The 23,250-nt window shown below is 44.6% G+C and overlaps 1 protein-coding gene across 1 annotated transcript in view; it reads right to left on the minus strand.

The window, feature by feature from the left end:
• CLVS1 (clavesin 1) overlaps positions 1 to 23,250 on the minus strand; it is a 112,504-nt gene that overhangs the window by 2,618 nt on the left and 86,636 nt on the right. Inside the window, exons 4-5 of the mRNA XM_076329655.1 lie at positions 16,859 to 16,969; positions 15,484 to 15,719 (exon numbers count right to left, since the gene is read on the minus strand). Coding sequence (XP_076185770.1) covers positions 15,484 to 15,719; positions 16,859 to 16,969 — 347 coding nt within the window. The remainder of the gene's footprint in view (positions 1 to 15,483; positions 15,720 to 16,858; positions 16,970 to 23,250) is intronic.

Below are 23,250 nucleotides of genomic sequence, written 5' to 3' on the forward strand. Positions count from 1 at the left end.
GTGTGCTCTAGTGTTTGCTCACTGAGCTATGGAAGGAGGAACTGATGAGTTTATTGTTACAGAGATTTGTTATCCTCCACTTTCTCTGGTTTGGGCTAGGACTTGTCTCCCAGTTTGGAGTGGGCAATGAGTTTTTAGAGCAAAATCACTCTGAATCGCAAACTTTTAAAATGGGAACTTTTTCAAAGGTAGGGGTAGAATCATCCAGCCCAGGCATTTGCATAGTGCATAGTATTGTTCTAAAAAGCCTGTTTTCTCATGGATAGCTTTTAGAATTAGGGGTAGTTCTCATTCCCTACAGGTTGTGTTTGTAGTTCCCAGTTGTTAATTACGTTAACCTCAGTTTAAGCCTTAGCTATTTCATGAGATTAGGTATCACCTCTCTTTTGATAAGAATCATTAATAAATTGCATCCTTTGGTACTGCAGCACTTGATCAGGACTGAATATCATGACTGTGAACAACTTGTATGATTATTTTTCTTATTCTTATACTTGGAGCTTTCATTAAAGCATAAAAAAATATTTTTGATTAAAAAAAAAAAATCTCCAAAGAGAGATAACAAAAACTGGATGCTCAATGGGAAGATTTTGTGCCAAATTTCTCAAAGAAAATATGTTTGCCCAAATGTTTTCACTGTGTATTTTTTACAGTAATATGACATGCATAATGTTTCTGACTGCATTTTAGTATAGAAAAGCAGCTGATTCAGGAGATTATGCAAAATGGCAATTTACATATTTCTAGTATATGGCAGCAAAAACTAATCATGTGGCTTTGAAACTGATACAGAATGGATTCAAATCACAACATCAACAGTTTGTTATATTCTTTTCTAGACTACCAGATTAAATTATTATTAAATAGTACCGGATTAATACTTGTCACCAATGTTTTGTTTTCTGTCTGACCCTCTGCCCTAAAATGATATAACAAGTTGAAGGTCCATTGCAGCATTTGCCAGCATACAGCGGAAGGTTTCTGCTCTAAGTCAAATGTGAAAAATCTCACAATTTTGCCTTTTGTGCCTATCATTGCTGATTATCCCTGCTCTCATCCCATTACAGAAAAAAATTTCTTGCATCTGTAGCAGCAAGATACCAGTTTCTCCCCCATACTGGTCCTCAGATGCACGCCAGGTTGGGAGCAGCATAATCCCAAACTCTGTATGCAGGTCCCATGCTGCTCCTCTTCACACAGAGCCAAAATAGCCGGAGCATTGAGTAAATGCACTGCAGCCCACCTGACCTCCAAATTCAAGATGCCAAATGATTCAAATGCTATGCCCAGCCCTTCTGAATAACATGAAGAGGGATCCAGCTGAGATTTTAGTATCTGCCAAGCTCTGCAGCAACCATCTCTTTTCCTTTTCTACTAGAAGCTACTTAGCCCCCATCCTAAAATAAGCCGTTCAGATATCTATCTGAAGGGCGCAGTAGTGATTTGAACAATCGTCACTATTTTCTAAGACACCACGATAAAGGACTTGCTGTTGTGTTTGGATTTCCATTTTCCAAATGCATCGGTTTTTCATTTGCTAAAAAATGTTTCTAGTTTTGTTTTTAACTTAAATTTTATGTAGGAAAAAAAGAAAATTACTCATTTCTTAACAAGATTCTAAGATACTTTTTTATAGTCTTCATTTATGGTAAATATTAAAGATGTAGATGCTCAGAAAAGCATTTTGGCGATATATATCAATGCAGCTCACAATCTACTCTAGCTCAGCATGAGAGAGATATTTTACTGGCCTAGAACATCCTGGAATATGTATTCCATAGCTATACTTTATTTAATGACAGAGAAAGGATGATTTGCAATAGGTCATCGTTGCAGAAAGCATTTTCAGCTGACCAGTAACTATATTTTGAGGCTGTAGAAATTAATATAAGAAAATACTGTTTGAAAGAATGCACCCTAAATGTTGGTTTCATCTTGCTTTTGTGTATCTAACACACATACTCAGTTCAAGGAAAGCAGTCATATTCTAGGTATGTGCAAGTTTACATGGTATTTGGGGGTTTTTGTATGCTGACTCTAGTATCGAACCTAGGACTAAGACTAGTTTCTGTTTTACAGTTAGGGCTACCTGTTTTAACTGCATTGACATTTTCTTCAGAGGACTTTACAATCATGTTTCAAATTTTTAAGTAGAATCTGATTATGGTTCTTGAAGGGTGTTTGGGTATCTAACTCCACCTTAATCTCCTATTGAAAAATAAATTGCAGTCAGGCACCGAAGTACCGTTGCCCTGACTAGTCCTTGTAATTTGCAACCATCTTTGTGTTAAAAACACCAAAACACCCTCTTGCACAACAGTTTAAGCCATTTTGATGTAAAATGGTACATGAGCAGTACAGAACTTTCCTTGTTTGGCAAGCTCAGTTTAAGCTTTGGCCGTGTAAATTCTGTGGATGCTGTTCTGTCAGTACCCTATGGCAATCAGAAGTTCATGGCACCAGACAAAAGCATTTTTATTTTGCTGCCTTTGCATATCAATGTGTACAAATACCTGATAGGGTGGAGTAGAGAACACGAAGCCAGACTCTTTGGTGCTGGAGCGTGTCCAGAGAAGGGCAACGAGGCTGGTGAGGGGTCTGGAGAACAAGTCTGATGAGGAGCGGCTGAGGGAACTGGGGTTGTTTAGCCTGGAGAAAAGGAGGCTGAGGGGAGACCTCATCGCTCTCTACAACTCCCTGAAAGGAGGTTGTAGCGAGGTGGCTGTTGGTCTCTTCTCCCAAGTAACTAGTGATAGGACGAGAGGAAATGGCCTCAAGTTGCGCCAGGGGAGGTTTAGATTGGATGTAAGGAAAAATTTCTTTACTGAAAGAGTGGTGAAACATTGGAAGAGGCTGCCCAGGGAAGTGGTGGAGTCCCCATCCCTGGAGGTATTTAAAAGACGAGTAGATGAGGCACTTAGGGACATGGTTTAGTGGACATGGTGGTGTTGGGTTGACGGTTGGACTCGATGATCTTAGAGGTCTTTTCCAACCTCAGTGATTCTATGATTCTTTGATTCTTCTCAGTGATACCCAGTGACAGGAGAAGAGGCAACGGGCCAGGCACAAATTGAAATACAGGAACTTCCATTTTAACATAAGAACAAATGTTTTTACTGGGGGAATGGGCAAATACTGGAACAAGTTGCCCTGAGAGGTTGTGGAGTCTTCATGCTTAAAGATACTCAAAATCCAGCTGGACACAGTCCTGGGCAACCTGCTGTAGCTGACCTTGCTCTGAGCAGGGGGGTTGGGTAGAAGATCTCGAGAGGTCCCTTCCTCAACCTTTTTGTGATTCTGTGCCCACAGAAATACCAGTTTCTCTGAACCATCCCAATTCATGTTTCTCTATCCTGACAAGGCAATGATTTTCTTTCCAAGCTCATAATGCCTTTGGGGTGTCAACTTTGACAGTGTGGATGACATTCAGCTGCTAAACGTAGATACCTACTGCCATTTAAGGCACCATCCAAGACAACCTTCCATGGTTGACTGTTATGACCCAGGATTTATAGAAGACTGATTTATAGGATTCATGTCCTTCTGGAGTAACAGATGGAGGCCAAGGGGACATCACAGTGCCTAAAATCATACAAGATACCTATATTTAGGCAGCAGAGCCTCACCTGTGCTGTTGTTTCTGCAGGATGAATGCGACTAGTTTGTAGTGTTCAAGACATGTCCAAGTCATTTTGACCTGGGCCAGATATGAACTAATCATCTAAGCAGGAAATAGTAATTGCATTGGCCTTCTCCTCGTATCACTACATTTTAGTCACTTGTGTTGTGGTTCGTCTCACCGTCAGACATCTATGGTCACTCTGTGCTATAAATGGCAGAAATAGACATTCTCAGCGTGCAATTAATCTGGCTTGTTCTAAACATATGATTCATGGATTACCTACATTCAGGTCCCTGTTCTGATGAGTTCTCATCTGTTAACACCAGGGGGAACGGGTTCCATGATTTAGGAGGCAATGTTTCCTACATATCATAGCCGTGACTGCCTCACACTATATTACCTTCAATACGCAACTGGAATGTGGCATGTCCTGCGTGCGCTGCAACTTTGGAATTATAAATGAGTATATTTGAATTCAAAGCCTTCTGGCTTTCTTCCTTTCTCAGCTGAAAATTCTCAGTAACCAGTTTGGAAGATGCTTGGGTGTGGGCGATCTGGTTGAGTGAAATTTTAACACAAGTAGACAATTGTTTGTATCACACAGATAAGGTCACTGTGTAAGGCCCTGAGCTGGCACACCCCATGCCTGTCTTTCTTTATCATGATACTTGCAGGAGACTTAGCTCCTGTAAAAGTACAACGTGATCACCGTGGGCTGGGAACTAAGTCTGAAGTAATTAACAGACAAGTCAATGCCCACAGACTTTCCTAGCCTAGTTCCCAAGGCTAGATAATCTTGCTTAGGAGAGCAAAATGAAAATGGAAAGAGAAATGAATTCTCAGTCTCACTTCTGAAGCCTAGGTACCATTTGAGTATGCTGCATTTAAAGTGTCAATCAACACCCCACCCCACCCCCCAGTTGTTTTACTGTTCAGCAAGAATATTTGGAAGTCTGGAAAATCAACACTATCCAGCTGTTTCTCCAGCAGGTCAGCCATATATTTCAAATGACAGCACTGCATAGGTATGTACATCAATATCTAAGAAAGCAGATGGCTTTATGTGTGTGTGGTCATTTTAATGCAACTATCTCAAATTCAGTCAAAAACCATGTAAGAAGACTGGATGCAGGCCTTCTAGCTGCGCTGATTTCAGAAGGCTTTTGTCAGAGTACAGCTGGAGTGAATCAGCTCACAGGAATTGACATCTGTTGGGTATCAGTTTTGTTTCCCATAAAAAATAAAATACCAAAATCCTGCACTGAGCTAACAGATAACTGCCAGCATATCATGACATGCTTGCCTTAAAAGACATGTTCCTGTTCTCTGATCCCTCATTTTATGCTTTTCATCACAGCGATGCTGATGTGCTGCAGCCCACAGGAGTGAGGACGTATGACATTTGTGCTGGACTTCCTTCGGAGGGTTTTGTGGAGGAAGGAGGAGGGTGTCATGGTTTTTCCCCCAAGTGCAGGAGGCTTCAAGCTCTCAGAGTGACACACTGCAGCCAATCAATCAGATTGCATTGTGTGACTCTAGTCATCTACCTCTCACCTCCCATCTGCTCATTTCCCTCTAATTCTCTTCCCATTTCACCAGCACCTCAGGGCTGTTCATCTCCCAATTATTCATTCCCTTTACAGAACATAATAAGCATTTTTTTTAAAATCACACCCATGAATTTTTGTATGGACAAGGTCTGAGGGGCATTTCTTTCTCCGCCCTCCTCCCTCCCCATCAGGCTGCAGAGAAGGGTGCAGCACCCCAGAGTGTGCTCTGCAACACACCTCAAGAGTATGTCTTCATCAGGTGGGAAAAACAAGGGTTTTTTTCCCCGGTACAGGGGAATGTAGATGTGCAGGTGTGAAGTAATTGTGGTAAAAGGTACTCTTTTAGTATTTGAAGCACTTGAAAATGAAATGCATGGGCAAGGCAGCTTGAAAGACATGTATGCTCCCGCAGGTGGTGCAGGCAGATGCAGTAAAGCTCTGCTCAGCAGTGCACAACTCCAGCACGGAAGCCATGAAGTGTGGCTCTCTGCCCAGGCTAATAAGCCTGCTGAAATCTCTTGCTAATGCAAGTCTGCAGCTTCTGCACTTGCGCTGGCTCACAGCTCTGCGTTAAGGTAGCACATCGTTGTGCTGCAGAGACCTGCCCGGAGGGGCAGCTTTGATACACCAGCTGCAGCATTTCAAAGAGATGAAGCAGCATCCGTGTCTAGGAGCACAGCTGAGCTGGTTAAGTGATCCACCAACGTGATGAGTCAGGGGGAAAAGCAGCATGAAAACTCTGGCTTAACCTTATTGCCAGCCCAGTGCTTAGCCCACAGGACACCGGTGACAAGCTGCTGCACTTCCCAAACAGGAGCTGGCTTTGTGGCCACCGTGGCAGCAGTAACCATCTTTCTCCCTGATGGTTAGCACATCCTAGGGAGAGGTCTCTGAGTAGTGCCTTGGCACATCAAAGCCAGGGGGGACCATGGCCCAGATCTGTGCTTAAATGCATGTGTGAAGAAGTCTCTGTGAGTGCATCTACACCGCGAAAGAGGCAACTGCCACAGAGTGACCCCCAGCATGAGACTCCTTGTCCTCCCGGTGCCTGCCAGCTCTCTCCACGCCCCTCCTTTCCCGGCAGCTGGCCCCAGCTGCTTCTCCCCACCGCAAACCCTGGGCACAGCTCACTGCAGGGTCTGCACCAAAGAGCAGTATGGGTGACACGGCACCACATTTGGCTTTAACCATGGCCCGGCCAGCTGTGCACCCTGTCCCAACCCGTCCCTTAGCCCACACCCCAGGGGATGCAGCACATACCCTTTGGCATTTGCTGTAAAAACAGTTCTCTGGTGGGCTATGACAGCTCTCAGCTTACTGCAGACACTCTGAACTGCAAAAACATACGGAAACGCTTAAGTATTTGGCATAGCACATACAGCCTTAAGGCCACTGAGACCCAGAGAAGAGCAAGAGCCAGGTCCTTTGCAGGGCACATTCAGCCAGACTCCTCTAGCAGAGGCTATCCCTGAGCAATACAGACAGGAGTCGGTCTGTGCCACTAACCTTGGAATTAGGGTGCACACCTTGGTCTTTTTTGATTTATCAGTGTGGATGTGCCTGATATCTCCTGCTCCTAAGTGCTTCTGACTTTCTGTGCCAAGGTCTTGCCTCCGTTACATCCTAAGTCCAGGGCAGGGGAAAGGCTTAAGCCCCTGGGGTGCAGTAAGTCACCCATCAAAAGGTAAGCCTAGTCATGAGGCCAAACAGAGACAACACTGCAGCAGCAGTAAGCACCAATTTACAGCAGATTCAGTGAGACTGTGCAGAATATGATATCCAAACAAAAGAAATACAGGCCAAGTAATGACGAAAATTTTCTTCTCCCACTTTATGAATATCACACACACACACACTCCTGTCATCACCATTCATGCTTTTCCTGCTCATCCCCATTTCCTTGCACACCAAGCGCTCTTCCTAGCCCAACAGCTTCCAGCCCCTTTGCTCAGGCACTCTAGTCCTTTATGCCTGCCTCATCCTTCAGTCTGCCTCTTTTGGTCCCATCCCAGTGACCCCAGTTCCGAGTATCCCAACCAGGTTTGCCACTGAATCATAGTCTCTTCACTTCTGTGTGGTGATAACAGGGAAGATGCAGCCCCAAGAGCAAAGGGTGTCAGTCTTCTTACTCCTCCATCCTACATCAGAAGTTTCCTGTCCTTAGCAAGAACAGCACTGCAGCATGAAAACAACCCTGCAGATGTACTATTTAGGCTGGAAAGTCAAACGCCGCCACAGCAGGAAAAGCCAAAATGTAGGTTGTGGGAGCAGCAGTCTCTCGGCTGGGAGCCTGGGGGCGTTGTGACCCCCGCATTGCGCCCCAGCCCCAGGAACACGCACTGTTCTTTCTTGGAGGGCTCTTTCCTCGCGCAGTGCTCAGGGTAGATAGTGCCGAGCTAATAAGTGGCTATTTATTTTGCTTTCTTCTAGCAGTTCAGCATGTGGCTCTGTGACACATTTGCTGCATACTATTCCAAGCCTGTTCTGAAGATAGCTTTTGTTAATTCCCTCCTGAGCTTTTCTGTGGAGTTCATCAATGCAGTACTCATGTGCCTCTTACATGCTAATTCATTTACTGCCACAGCACGACTGTGAGGGTTTTTTTAATTTCCATTTTGCATGTGGAGAGCTGAAGCACAGTGAGATTAGGGTCCAAGTATTCCTCTAATGTGGGGTGTCCATTTCCCAGTGCTGAAAGTCTGATTTTGCAGAGCGCTCAACATTACATGGCAGCTTGTGTGTTCAAAGCACATGTCCCATTGATTTCTGTTGCAGGTGAGCGCTGAGTATTTCTGGAAATTAGACCCCAGAGTCTATAGCTTGGCAGGCTGAAAATAAGCAATGCGCAACCTCACCATCTGTGTGAAGTTTGGTTTAAGTGACTTGCCAGGCTGACACAGGGCCTTGGGGAGAGAGGGAGAGCAGGATCTGCTTCTCTAGGGCTACACCCAACAGGCTTAACCAAAGGATCATTCCTGGTCTCCATCAGCCCTCCCCCTAAGCATCCCCATTTGCTTGCCCACTAGGTGTGCTTCCTAGCCCAGCTGCTTCCAGTCCTTTATGTCTGCCTCATCCTTCAGTCCACCCTGGGGCTCCCATCCCAGTGACCCCAGTTCCTAGTATCCCAGCTGGATTCACTGCTGAATCCTCATCTCTCCAATTCTCCTGCCAACGGCGGGGAGGATGCAGCCCTGAGAGCATGGGGTGTCAGTCTTCCAAATCCTGGCTCCATATCTTGCTACAGCCTGGCTTAGTGCAGGGAAAGTTGTTGTGATCACAAGTAAAAGTTGTAATTACAAAAGCCCTCTGCACCCCACGGCCTAGACAGGAGATGCGCATTGTGAGCGCTGAACCATCAACTCGAGCTGAACAAGTTTATTTATGCTGGGAGGCCATGCTAAAGCATGAGGCAATCCTTGGGGTCATTAAATGCTAAAATTAAATATGTTTCTACAGAGCATGTGTGAATTGCCTTTTCAAAGGCTTGTAACTCAGCCAGATGTAGGTGGATTTTTCACAGGGCAGCAAAAGACATAAGCGGTGTAAAACCATTTGTTTTATTAAGTGTCATGTCTCTAATCTAAACTACTAAACTTTTGGCAAATTTATAGCCAGCTGAAGACATAATTTACAATGCAATATTTTAGACAGCCTGAACAGCACCGGTTCTGCCATTCCCACCTTCAGCCTGTGTTTGTGCACCCGTGCACTGGTAATTGAGTGCTGTAAACAGATGAAACCCACACTGTCGACACCCTCAGAGAGCAACCAATTTCCTGCGCTGCCCCAGGGGACCCCCAGCACCAAGCTACCCATCCCTCTTGTCCTCGGTTCAGCCATGGCTTCTGAACTCTGATCTCCCCCTCGGCTTCTCTCGCTCCCGGCTTCTGCGGGTATTCTGTACCATCTCCCCTGCAGCCTCCCCAGGACCTGCTGACGTGCTGAGTAAGGTCAGGTCCAACAGCTCCTTTCCATTTCTCTCTGATGGATTAGCAGAATTCCGGTCAAAAGCTATAAAACTGTTCAACAGCTAATAATCTGCATTACTAGATAATGCATACATTACGTGATATGCATGCCCCTGGGACACCTGCTTTACTATCAAGATGTCTCATTCATAATCTGTATGGGGGAAGCATTTCCACAGAAGCATTCAGAAATTCTCCATCGTTTGAAATAATTCCTAATCCAGTAGTGAATATAAGTCTTGCACCATAGGTCTCGCATGTTCTAGAGCTACTTTAACTGAAAGCTTACATGGAGTCTTTCCTTTTTTCCCCAGCACATGTGGAAATGCACCCCAGCTACAAGCAGAGCAACCCAGGTGCCATCCATGGGCAATGAGAAGTTTTCACCCATTTTCATACTGATTTTTATTTGCTGGTATTTTACTACTTCTGCAGTAAATTGGTGCTGACTGTGAACGGGCATAAAACATGACCCATAAAAGCAGAAACATATGGTGAAGGAACATTAAGGTCACACCAAGGATAACAACTAGAAAGGTCTGCCTCGCACAGCCCAGCGGGGCATATGGAGGAACCAGTCTGAATAAATAAAAACCTTACATAAGTCACCCCCACAAACGGCCCCTTTCGGATCTAAAACTGTTCCAGTTGGCATTAGTGTACACCAGTTGGGATACCCTTCTTTCTGGGAGCAGGATCCCTTTTCTGAGAACCAACAATTAGTTTCAGCAACAAGTTCATCTGAAGATCAGTCCTTTTGAAAATGCACACATCAGGAGACAATAATGGCAAACCCTAATCTGTACTTTAAAATCCTTTCACTCTAATCTAGGACATAAAAATCCATGTGCTCTGACACAACAAAGTGGGGCAACGCATTCCAACAGGTTTTTTAGCTGCAATTTCAACATGGCTGATATGGGGGCTTTTGATGAACCATTAGGCAGGTCATCGCATCTTCAGGTGGTCAAATTTCTACTTCAGAGCAGGAAAAGTTAATGGTGTCTTGATGCATAAATTATACATTTTCACAATTAACTTGCTTGGCTCTACTTTAAAAGTTTTACCCCAACTCTGAATTCCCTGAGTCTCTAATGAGCTTGACTTGGTGATGGTAATGCTCCTGCAACCCATGTTATCCTAAGAAAAATTTTTAACCCCAAATTTTATTAAAGTTATCCTTAATTAGACTTTGATTAAATAAATTCGATTAAAAAGCACAGGCTGTTTGGTCAGAATATATATGTAGCTGTTAGGTAAAATTTCTTTTCTCTGCAGGGCCATTTTAAATTGCACTAGGATTTCAGACCTGTTTGCACTGGTAGCAGGTTAAAAGCGAGCACTCTTTTGATGCTTGGGAGAGAGAAGGAACAGTCATCTCCCAGGCTGTACTTGGTGACTGCACAGGGAACAGGCAAAGGCAGAGAACAGTCTTTGTCACTTGGACTGAAGATCAAGTTCAGACATCAGGAAGTGACCCAGATGTAGCTGCAGAAAGGCAGATCTTGTAAAGAAAAGCAAGTCACAGGGAGGCAACTTGCTGCTGCTGGACCCAAGCGTAAGAGTAAGATGACACTGGAGAAAAAGGTAACTCTTCAAAGAGCTGAGCTCCTTCATGTGTTCCCCTTCACTGAATCCATCTCTCCAATTGGGGCTGCTCGCTCACCGAGGTTGGGTACCCGAATAGATGCAGGCATGCTTCTCCCACTGTGGCTGGCCAAAAGACTATGCCCTATTGGCACAGTGATATGTTGAGAGCAGTCTCTGAGTCTTTAACTGCTAGGCTTAACCATCCACCATAACTATTCATTACATTGCACACCCAGATAAAACCTCCAGCTGTTCCCAAAAACAACAGCTCATCAACAAAAGCCAGCATGAGCGCCTCAGGCAAATGCTTTGCTTTTGTGTTAGCTCCCTGTTGACTAAAGCAACCCAAGGCCCCTTTCTGACCATCAGGGCTTACAGAAGGTTTGGCCACAGCTGAAAGGGAGGTGATTTTCTTCCCTGTGCTCCAAATTTTCACACCATTTACATTGCTCTCAAATCCCACAGCTCATAAGTGACAGGCTCTCTACATGGATGCAGACCGTTCAGAAGAGATGGCCCAAGACAGGAGAAGTGTCTGTTGCCATTGCTGCTCCCAGGATTATCAAACGGATGCAGCCAAGCTCTTGGATTGAACTGACTTTGCTATTATTGTATTAATGCTGGTTTGCATGTTTACTACCTTGCCCATTTCAAACTTCACTGAGCTGAATCTTAATAAACAGATATATTCTGAATGGATTTTTGTTATTGTTGCTTTTTTATTATTTTTTTTTCCCCTGGCCATTAAGACTCATTATGTGGAGTCATCAGCTGTTTTGCTTTGTTTCCCATCTGTTCATACAGTACTTTGGTTCTGGGACTTCTCCCAGTGTGTGAGATAATACTGCAGATGGGAGTGCAATTTCCACTGTTTTGATTTTGCCCCAGTGGGGCTTCGTGTGGCCACTGGTGGAAAAATGACAATTGCAATGGTTTTGATCAAAGATTTTCCATATTATAGAAACTTGTCAAATCTCAAGATTTTCAAGATCATGTTGCCAACTAGAGTCAGTGGCACTTCTTTTTCTAAGAGGATTTTCAATCCTTTCCCCATCTAAAATGCCTCCATTCTCTGAAGTAAACAAGGACTCTTTTTTGAGAACAAATCTTGTGCAATTTCCAGTCACAGGAAAAACCACCCCTGCCTGTGGCTGGGGAGAAGATAACGTTCTGGTCCCATTACTGTTAAGGGGAGCAGAAACTGGAACCTAATGAGACTTTGAGGGGCAAGTCTAGTCTCCTGTGACCGCTGGTAACCACCTTATATCAGACTTTTCACTCTTGTATCAGTTAGGTTGTCATATTGACAAGCTGCTTCAGTAACTCACTCCTCTGATGACTAGCAAACCTACTCCTCTAATTTGCAGTCAAGGTATACTTCAGTCAGCTTATATCCATTTGATCTTATGCCTAAGTTGTCCTTTTTCTCAAATACCTGTTCTCTCTCCCCAGTTTTTATTCCCTCCTGTATTTGTAGAGAATGATCATATCCATTTCAACCTTTGCTCTGCAAGGCTGAACAAACCACTGTTTTCCATAGTTTCTTGCTGGAAAAATATGCTCTCTGCTCTCCTCACCCTCCTCGCAACTCTCAGGTGAACTGGTTTCAGTTTATATGCATCTGCCCTGGTGACAGGAGCCAAAGCACTGCTGTCAGTCCTGAAGCCAACGTACGGGCACGTACCTGCTCCAGCTTCACTCCCTCCCACTGCTGCTTGGTGCCGCATTTTCTCCTGGTCTGCATTTTGAGATTTATTTTAATTTTCAGGTGATGATTTCAGTTTGGTCTCAGGCACATCTTGAAAATGCCCTCTTTGTCCCCCTCTGCGTTCATTTTCTAACATAGATTAAGTGGCTACAAAAGTATTTTGGTCAGATATTCTCTGATTCCATTTCCTGGCATTTTTCTTCCAGATCTATAATTCCTGTGTAATTTCTCAGCATCTCTGCCACTAAAATTGCTAGACGCTATATTTGGAGTAGGTTGTGCCCAGGGAGAGCTTCTCTCTAGGCGTAGGATGGCGGTATTACATTTCACAGGGACATTTCTCTGTGGTCACAGTGCAAGACTCCAAGCTATTCTAGCAGCATTGGGCTCCAAGATTAAGAAAGCTTTAACACAGCACTGGTCCAGTGGCAGCTCTAGCGAGGACGTGCTTGTATGGCTTTACAGCCAGTGGCCGCAGAGCCAGGAGGGGCAACCTGCAACCCTGCACCTTGTCACGCAGCAGGACAGTGCTCCAGGGGTGGGAACAACCACTGTCCCCCCAGCCTCCGGGGTAAATCCACCTCTCATAAGCACTGCTCTCCCCTGCAGCTAATTACTGGGCAGGTAAACCTGCAGTGATATCTGGGAAGTCAGAGAGGAGAAGACCCATAATTGTTCAGCAAGGCTTTTCATCCTTAAATTACAGATACCCAAGAAGGCTCAGTCTTCATATATTTACCCCTTTCAGAGGAACATAAGTGCTAAAGAAAAGGTCAGCCACCTTTTTTTTGTTAAACCCAACATTTCAGCATAGAAACGTTTACAAAATTACCATGTTTACTCAAGGGTTTAAAGATTTTTACGCTGTGAGTGGAGCAGGAGAGGAGAGTTTTTTAATGAAACTGCAAAAATTGCTTTAATAAGGGAAAAAATTATAGGGCAATTGTGAGGGAATTCTATTTAAGATGACAACTAATGCCAGGAGATCACCTACGCCTGGTGTAAACCTCCCTGGAGTATCCAGGAATCTCAGCCATGGCCTGAGACTCTCGTTGTATAAGAGATGTATGAACCTAAAGAGGCAAGGAGGGGGGATATATAAAGACAAGTAATGCTGGTAGAAGTCTGTGGACCTTTTAGTAGGCCTTAGATATAAATCTGGTCTAATAAATCTAATAAAGCACACAATTATGCTTCCTAAGCGCAGGCTTTTACCTCAAGTTAGGCCAAACTGTAATTTCAGGGGAAGAAGAATCAAAGCAAATACTCATAGGAGAAAATCTGTCGAAGCAGTGAACTTTTCACCTCTAATAGCTAGTAATGACCACGGGCTACAAGATCAGATGGTTCACTTAACTGCCAAGTAACGAAATTAGGCTAAAAGTTAGATCTAGTCTGCCCAGAGGCAACATGACAAATTAGATTCATCCACTCGCCATATTTGTATTAATGCACTTTTGTATTAGTGAACAGATTATAAAAGAAGGCTTTGCCTTGAGGCAGGGTTTTCTGGCACTGAACTCATTTTCAAGCTGAGGTCCTCCCCTGAGGGCATGATAAGACTCTCCCTTCTTTGCAGCCAAGGATCTGATCCTCAGCAACGATTTACCTGTGAACAGCTCTTAACACTTTGGAGCTTTAAAAACTGCAGATTTCTTTCTATAAAGCTACATAAATTGTACACTCTTGCTATATGTTTTAATAATAATGGAATATTTAGTTAGCATCTTTCTAAAATCATTCAGTGTGTTCCACTGCTAATATTAAAAAAAAAAAAAAAAAAAGTTGTTTTAAAATCAGCTCTCTGGGACAGGCTCTGCAAACTCATCCTGGCCCCCAGTCTTGGCTGGCAGTCAGTAGTGAGAACTGCTGACTATGCCGATGGCCACCTCTCTTCATGCTGTGGCTGCGACCCTGCAAAGGGTTGTAGCCCTGTGGTCTCGCGGCCCCGTGATTCGTGGGACTCACAGCACTTCATGTCAGTTGTACGTGTGCGTGTTTCTAGCACGAGGCTACACTTTGCAGCCGCAGCAGCGTGGCATCCCTCTGACCTGGGAGGGACCTGTGAATCAAGAACGCATTTCTTTTTCCTCTGAAGATGAAAGACTTTTAAAATTAATTGCATGACATTATGGCTTGTCTGTGTTGTCAGCTTTGATTTTGCTGTGACAAAATGATGGCCTCTCCCTGTCATACAAAGTGATGCCATGTCTGTGAGCACCGCGCTCATCAAGTGGCAGCAGCGAGATAAAGCATCACTGCCATCTGCATTGAAAATAGTTTTGAGGAGTGTGGCATGGAGGGTGAGGCAAGGGCAGACGTTACACTCCTGCAGGGGAGCCAACCCGGCCATCGCTTGCTGCAGCTGGTGTTGGCTCTGCCGTACCACCCACAAACCTATGTCTGGTATCCAACCCTCCTCACCCCATCCCCACAACCAGTGCAAATTACTGAGGGTGATACTCTCGAGAGGTGTAATTTTAAGCATTCAGAGCTGAATGCACAACCACTAGCTCTAAAATTGGAGGTCTTAAAAGAGCAGCTCTGCTGCCTTAGCAGGGCTGGACGAAGAAAGCGGAAGCAGAAGCAGCGGGAGGAGACTAACCCATTTTCCCTTTAGAGGGCAGTGGTGTTCATCGTACAAAAGCTGCATTTCCGAGGAGGTGAAACCCTTATCGTTAATAACTGGGGTCACCGGCACCACAGCAGCAAGTAATAGGAACCAGCACTGAAGTGGTGCTGCTGGCCACACTACACCGTACAGAAGAGCATCTCACTCTGATATATTTTCTATAATGCTCTGTGCAGGGGCTTATTAATTTCGCCTTGTTTTCCTTCACAGTAATCAGACGAGTAATTACGGTTCCACAGAGAGGCTTCCTTTCTCCCACCACACCGCGAACACAGTCCAGGGTGAAGCGCTCCTTACTGTCAATGTTTGCCAACTTACAGCCTCTGTCCGAGCCAGATGAGCCCTTCCTGTTAGATTTATGCCAAGCCAGTTTGGAAAGCCAAATAAGAGTTGATTTCAAAGGCAGTACTAACCTTTTCATGGGTTTGGGTGAGGTGTCCCGCTCCAGGTTGGAGGACGCATGCTTCACGTGCATGGCATTGTAGGAGGTGTGGGTGTACTCGTTTTCATCACTGTAGTCGGGACCGAGTAATGTTCGAGCCCACGTCCCCATGTCGTACGGAGGAAGAGTCCCCCCGAATTCAGAGGGCAGGCATTCAGGGTGTATTAGCTGGTGAAGGCTGTTCAGGTTGTTACCATGAAGAAAGATCTTTAACAAATAAAAAGAAAGTTCAAAGTCATCATCGATTCCTTACTTCATTAAGTACAATAATAACAGCACTAATGAGGTGTGGAGCATCATTAGTTGACGCTGCAGTTTCAGGTGGGAATTTCTGAAGGACTCAGGGCTAGTGTGGGTGGGCGGGAGGAGGGGGATTAGCTTTGGGGTGCGCAGCTGAAGAATTAGGCTGGCATCATAAATACTTCTGAAAATCCTGATTTGCTTACTTTTGGCACATGACACTTTCACTTTCCTAAGTACCAGATCAGGGAAAGTTCAAGTCAGGAATAATGACTGATTATTGCTACTGTAAGAGGATAGAGGCTTGTACGAAGAGCGGTGAGAAGAAAAGGGAGATAGTGGAGCTTACTGAACGAAGATGTGAAGAGTAGGTCCTCAGCGTTTGAGAGGGCAACCCAGCCCTGCACCCCGGGACTGACGTTTCCCAGGGGTGTAAGTCTGTCGCCCCTTTGCACTGCTTCAGTGACATTTGTCTCTCTAATCTTTCTTTGCTTTCAGGCTGGTACTACCCATGTCCTGCCTGGTCAGACACACCCCAGGGTGGGTTCTGGGGCCTTCTGAGAAATGATCCAGTGGTGATTTGATAGACTGCAGAGGACAAATGGCCAAGATGACTGCAGGACCACAGTTCACATGGGTTTCGGTGGGGAAGACCTGCCTCTTCTGCAGTGTGAGCAAACAGCCCTCAGGCACAGGCATTTTTTGTGGAAACAAGTGAGTTACCACCATGTGAAAACGGTCCACTTGCTGAAGGAATGAAATAGGAAATTTTACTCCAACAAAAAGAGCTGAGCTGAAGTTTCCCTCACTGCAGGTGACTTCAGCCAGGCCTGATAATCCCTTCACATTGCCAATTCTCTCTATCCCTGATCATGTCCCATTAAAATGTGTCTACACTTTGTCAGTGATAACAGCTTTCTGGGCCCTGGCTGAGTTATTGATTCAATACAGACCATTGCAAACTCTAAGTTTTAATAACAGCAGCAATTCTCTGAGGCCATATGAAAAATGCAGAGAGAAAAAGAAGGAAGAAAAGAAAGCAGGCACCTACTCAGTTACTCCGGCTCTGCAGCTTCCTACCCCCGCCCCCGGCCCCATCTAATTACCCTTTTCCTTGTCTTGTCTTTGAGGAAGGGTTTGATTAGCGTGTACAGGGCATGGATGTACCAGGGCTGGTTGACAAAATGGACTCCTCCAAAACGGGCAGGAAAGCTGTCCTACAGAAAGAAAGAAAAGGAAGGCAGTTAATAGTTGCAGTGCTTTAGCCCGGCAGTCAATAGGATGAAAGTCAGAGGAAGAAGTCTGCCTCTTTCCATCTGCGGACGAGCACTGGGCTTGCTGGAAGGGGGGCAGGAGGGAGATGGAGAAAGAAAGACGCCTGGAAACGTTTGCATCAGTTTCTTCTGTTAGCAGACACAGTCCCTTCTCCCCTCCACACACTAACGCATCAATTGCTGATGATTTAAAGTAGGCTCTCCAGACACTTCGCCTGAACATTTTTTAACTCCATCAGGGCATCTGACTTGGCTGGGATGGGAAGTGAGAGGGGGCTGATGAGCACCGCTCCCTCGAGGGGAAGCTTTCTAATTTCTCATTGTGTGGCGTAAGGCAAGCCCCCGGTTCCCACGCACATCGCTGCACACAGCTCACCTTTTCACCCTTCGGCCTCCCTGCCTCCCCCCTGTTAAAATCATCATTACAATGGCTGACCTTTCGGGGTGAGCGAGCAGCATATTATGGGGAGGAGGATGGGTGGGAAATGCTGATAAGTGAAGGTGTAGGGAGAGCGCACCATGACGGCACCATGGAAACTGCCGGAGCCCAGCGCTGGCTGCCAGGCTGTGCACAAACACCCTCGGCATTAGCATGCAGGTAGCGTCCCACCAGGGAGGTGTTTGCAATAGCGTCCTACTCCGCTCAGCCTGTGTGGCACGCTTAATAAAAGAGGAGGTTGCTGGCGTGTCTTTAAAGGTTATTGTATATTGTGATGGGCATTTTGTACCTACACTCTCATCTAACAAATGTCAGTCAGTCAGGGAAAAGCCTAGGATTTTTTCGCCTGCATAAACAGTGGGACGACCGCTGCTCCTGCGTGCAAATACGCTTCCAGCGAGAGGAGAGGTGTCTATCTCTCCCCCGTGATGGGAGATCCTGATGAAGCCGTCCTCATCCTGCCTGTGCTCCTAACCCCTACAGCTCAGCATATAAAGACAGAGCATAATCAGGTCTCTTCCTTCAGGGCTTTGGCTTCAGGACTCAGGCAGGTTCATTCCCCCCCACAATTAGCGTGGGGTATCCTGGGGCTTTCTCTCACCTTTCTCCAGAGCATCAGAGATTGAGCGCAGCTGGTGAGAATAAGGGGTGGATCTGCGAGATGATATGGAAAATCCCCTTATACACCTGCTTGGTATAGCTTCTGCGCCACTTCAAGGTCAAATTATTTCCCAGATTTAGCACTGTGTAGGCATCCCACCACCTCCTACCACCCAAGGCAGATTGGCAGGACTCTATGCTATTTAACACTGGCCATGGATTGCCCTGGCAGTCATCTTAAACCATACTCGGGTAACGTTTGTGAGCAGCCACAGGCATTAAGTGATACCTTTTTCTTTTGCTAAACAGTAGTATAAGCCGCTTACACCTTGGACATGTCAGTTTATCTGAAATCATTACAAATCTCAATATTGGATGCTCTGTGCAAGACTAGTGGGTAGTCAGGCCAGCACGCAGGGAGGCCAAGCAGTGCAACATAACAGGTTATCCCATTTTAAATCCCAATAAGCTATGAGCTGAGCTTTTTAAGAATGGCACACGTTCTGTGGAGGTGTTCATTCACTATAAAGACAACTGTATTTCCATTGCTGCTGGAATATTCATTAGAGTTTAGGAATGCAGCTCTGACTGGTATAAACTACTGCAGTGCTACAGGTTGCAGTGAATTCAACTGGGCTGTGCTGAGAAACAGCTGCAGAGAATCTGAGTCCACCTAGAAAAAACATTGACCGACAGAAGTGTGAAGTGAAGCCAAAAGTGATTTTCTACCCTGTGATAACCTAACATTGGGTTTTAGAGCAGACCAGAGCCAAAAATACCCATCTCATGCAAAATTCACATATTCAGTTGCTTTCCTCCCACATGGGAATGAAAATTTGAAGATCTGAAACTTTCACAGAATATTGTAAAAAAAAATTAAGAGATATTGGATATTGGAATGTTCCACATTTGCCTTTTTTTTTTAATTCTATATTTGTCAAGGCCACTGCCATCACACAAGTTGTATCGCTAAGGGAGAAGTTCTGGACCCCTTTGCTCTTTGGGGCTGAGCTGCTACAGCTGTCACAGGTTGTACCATACACAGCATAGGTCAGTGTAGAAGATACAGTCTGAGTCTGAAGCAAAGGACAGAAAAGAAATGAGAGATGGGAAGCAGGGAAATAACTTTAAGACACAGAGATTTATACTGACCCGCAAAAGAAAAATTGTTTTTCCTTCTCACTGGAATGCACAGATGATATTAATCACAATCTTCAGCGAGAAATGTCAGTCAGACTTCATTTCCAAGGGGGAATGTGGTTTTTTTAGAACATGTTGACCATTACCAATGTGATAATGATACCACATTACCCAGAAAGGTCTGAATGCTGAGAATTATAGGAACCAGCCAGAGGTTTAAACTGGCAGACTGCCTCTGGAAAAGGTCGTCTAAGGAGAAGGATGTACTTTCCTATATAGAAAATGAATTTTATGTCCACCCAACATAGATTGTTGAGTCCATAAACTAGATTCTGTCTGGTACATCAGTAGATTAAGTGTTACAGGAAATCCCCCCATATAACAGTTTTATTTAAAGGCAATTGCTTTCTTTTCATTCTGAAGGTACACCCGAAAATGCACAAAGACCCTTGAAAAGGCAGCATGATGGCCAGGAAAAAAACAACCAAAGAACATTTTTTTGTGTGTAACTTTCCGCTAATTTTTGTTCCTTACCCTATTAAGCACAATAAGCTCTATTTGACCTTCATCCCTCAGTCCACCTGCATTTGTAAGGCTGTCAATTAGAGCAAGGACAAAGACATAATTTTTTTTTTAAACCAAAGAAATTTGATATGGGAATCATCCAGACACTGTTTGGAACTGCAACATACTAATTTTGCAGAAGTCCCTAATTAGAGCAGAGCTGTCTTGGAAAGAAAAGCTCCCGTCTGGAGGTCTGCCTTGCGGAGTTCCAGGAAGATGTATGAGACCTTTCCCACACCCCACTTAGTGTCTCTGCTGCTTTCCCTGGGGCAAGGTGAAAGTAGCTGAAATTGATTTTCTGCTGGAGAGCTTTTGCTTTTAGGAATTCTCTTTTGATTTCTCATGTCTTGTGATTCCTTGGGAAGGTGTATTTTATAATGAGGTGCATTTTTTGGAGCCTACTGTGAAAAGGACCCTGGGATCATGGAGCCTTTTCTTAACCTGATTCCTTGTTAAAAATACCTAATCCTGAGGATATATTTACATTTTATTCCAATGGCATAAATAAAATATAGCACGCAGGAATTGGTCTAATTATTTGTGGGCACTACTGTCATTTTATCTGAAAACCAGGCTGGACATATTAGCAGGTTGCTCAGAGATGCAATTGCAGCGTGAACAAATACATCCAACCCAGTGCTAATCTAGCTAACTTGCTACTCAGAAATACCGGGAAAGAAACAGTGAAAGGACTCCAGATACCTGCTTGGGCAGCTAGCTCACTCCAGAGTCAAACCAGGTCTTCTTCATTGGGACCCGAAGTGAACTAAGCCAAGGAATGTATCTAACCATGCTGCAGTGGCACCTTTCCCAAACTGTAAAGGTAAACCTAGAGAGACAAAATTGTCCAAACACAGGGTTTTAGTTGTTCCTGTTGATTGAATGAAACTGGTGCCCAAGATGAGTCTTTTCTTTTGCCTGATTTGTCTTTTTGTAATTTTATATATTCTTTTCTTTACTGTTTTCAGTTATTGCCCTCCGCATCATCCCCAAAGAAGAGAAAGAAATGAACACTGGAGCTGCCACAGACACCCCAAAATCCATACAGGCCTCAACACATCTTTCATTTCAGATTGGAGAAGTGTCTCCAAGCTTGCAGATCAGAGGAAAATGTTACGGAGAACACTGTTTCCCTTCTCCGCTCAGACCTCCTGTGCAGGGAAATTTCTGAACTGAAATGAGTCTGGGACTGAAAACCCTCAGTACATAATGTTCCGCTAAATAGCTCAGGAACGATAGCTACGAGGTGAATGAGAGGCAATTTTTCACTCTTTCTGCCCGTTCTTGCCTTCACAACATCTATTTCTTTTGGCATGAGTATGCATCAGAAACCTTTTACTGTGGTGTTGTTCTGAACTGCCTGAAGGCTAAAAATCAAGATGATGTCCCAGCATCTCCTCACACCAAAGTGTGGCAGGAAAAGCAGAACAATCTGTGGAATACCAAAATTAGGTATAAATCCAGCCTGATGCTCAGGGCCAATCTTTTTGAACTGCACAAATTGGCTACATAGACCAATGATCTGAGCTCAAAAACCAAGTTACGGCATTTTTCTGGGTTATGGGACATCTGAATTTTGTGACACAAACATTTTTAAAATGCTTTCATAACTTCTACCCTTTGCAATCAGAAAAACAAACACACATCTTGCCAACCAAATGCACTTTAATCTCGACCATACTTGCCAGTTTACTGCAAATCAAAATATAATCCCCTTTGAAAGAAAATAATTTCCCATAGATTCAGGAAGATTTTGATCATAAACAAAACTGTTTAAACCAAAAGGTCATTTAAACTGAGGATAAAAACAGCATCTTCATGCCTGTGCACTTACATAATCAGTCCCCGCAGTGGATTAAAGCTCTCACAGACCATATTAATAGTTCAGGAAGATTTTATTAATAGTTTGGTGATAGTTTCTCCACAGAGAGTTTCCGCGAGTGTGTGATTTTAATGGATTGGCACGATAAGGGAAGGAGGCTTTCCGCTCTCCAGTTCTGGATCCAAATTCAGCCTCTGAAACAGTGGCTGTGGTTGAAAGTTGTTGTACCCTGATTTTATGACTTTGTCAGGTATTGGATAGGTTGTGTTTATCAAAAACACGTTCCTGAGCACGTTTGAATGAACGCCGTGTTACGCCCTTGGTGTGGACAGAGCAGGCTGTCGTATAGTGCGTGCTAGGAGAGAAGGTAAAGTGTCCCCCCCATCGCTACAGCTTCAGCTTCTAATTTTAATGCAGCTCCTAAGAGTTGAACGCTTAGTTCAGGAAATCCCGTGGGCAGGAGGAGGTGGGAGGCAGCGGCAGGGCCGGGGGCCACGAGGACCCTGGGACCCGGCTGCTCCCGCACCTCTCCGAGCAGTCCCTGGGGCTGCGGGAGCCAGGCCTGCTCCTGCTCACCTGCTGCAGTGACTGCTCTGAGCCCAGGCACGTTTCAAACCTCCGTCTGGACAAGTTGCTCGTCTTTCCGTTATCTTTTTTTGCTCCCCTGTGTTTTTGAAGAGACGGGAATGCAAAATTAATGTTGCCGGTGGCAATAATTGCAAACTGGTTTGCTTCTACCTTGGCATGCCCTCAGAGTACACAGGGCTTGGAAATAGCTGCAGAGTAGGGGAAAACCGTTAAAAAAAAGACATTAGTGCTAGCAATATGACAATGTTGACCTGCTCAAATATCACCGTAAAAAGAATTCTTGCAGTTGGGAAGAACTCATTGATTTGGGGTAAGCTGTGACTGTTAACTGCTCACACCGAAACGCTCTCTTTCCTCTGAAGCATACAGTAGCAAAGGACTGGAGCAAAATCACAGGAAAATATGAGTGCTTGGTTTATTTTTACACTGCATACCCACATATGTAGATGAGTACACTCTGAAGTACTGCTGTCACAGAAATGGAACTGAAAAATGAACACTGGGATGCATTCTCCTAGACATTTTTCATTATGTTTGTTATCTCTCCTGCTACACTCGATAACTTTTAAAATTCAGTCGTTTGCAGTGGGTTTCTCCCGGTCATTATTGCACATTAGTGAGGTCCTACAGAGCATCTGTTCATGGGTGTTGGCAGATGGCACCAATAAATCAGGTTATAGAACACAGATTTGCTCAGTAAACTTTGATTTGTCCTGATAGAATCATGCTGTCATATCATCCGGTCTAACAAAATAACTTGTAACCTTGGGGCAAAAAAAGGATTTCTTCACTACCTTTTTAGAAGAAACCCTTTGCTGAACCAGCTCAGAATAATTTAGGAACGGAAAATTTCTCAGAAGCAGTGACTTCACTGGATTGACACCATACGCCTGTGCTGCTTTTTTGCTTGGCATGTGCCCCTGTTGATGTCAAAGTGTTTCACACACTTAAGGTACAGCCTGAGGCTCCCTCCAGAAAAAAAGGTGAATAAATTATATTGATAGAGAAACAGCAGGTTCATTCAGGGGCTTGGTTGAGGAGGTACACAGAGAAGAGAGGAATTCAAAAGGT

This window comes from Aptenodytes patagonicus, chromosome 2, assembly GCF_965638725.1.
Source record: "Aptenodytes patagonicus chromosome 2, bAptPat1.pri.cur, whole genome shotgun sequence".
NCBI lineage: Eukaryota > Metazoa > Chordata > Aves > Sphenisciformes > Spheniscidae > Aptenodytes > Aptenodytes patagonicus.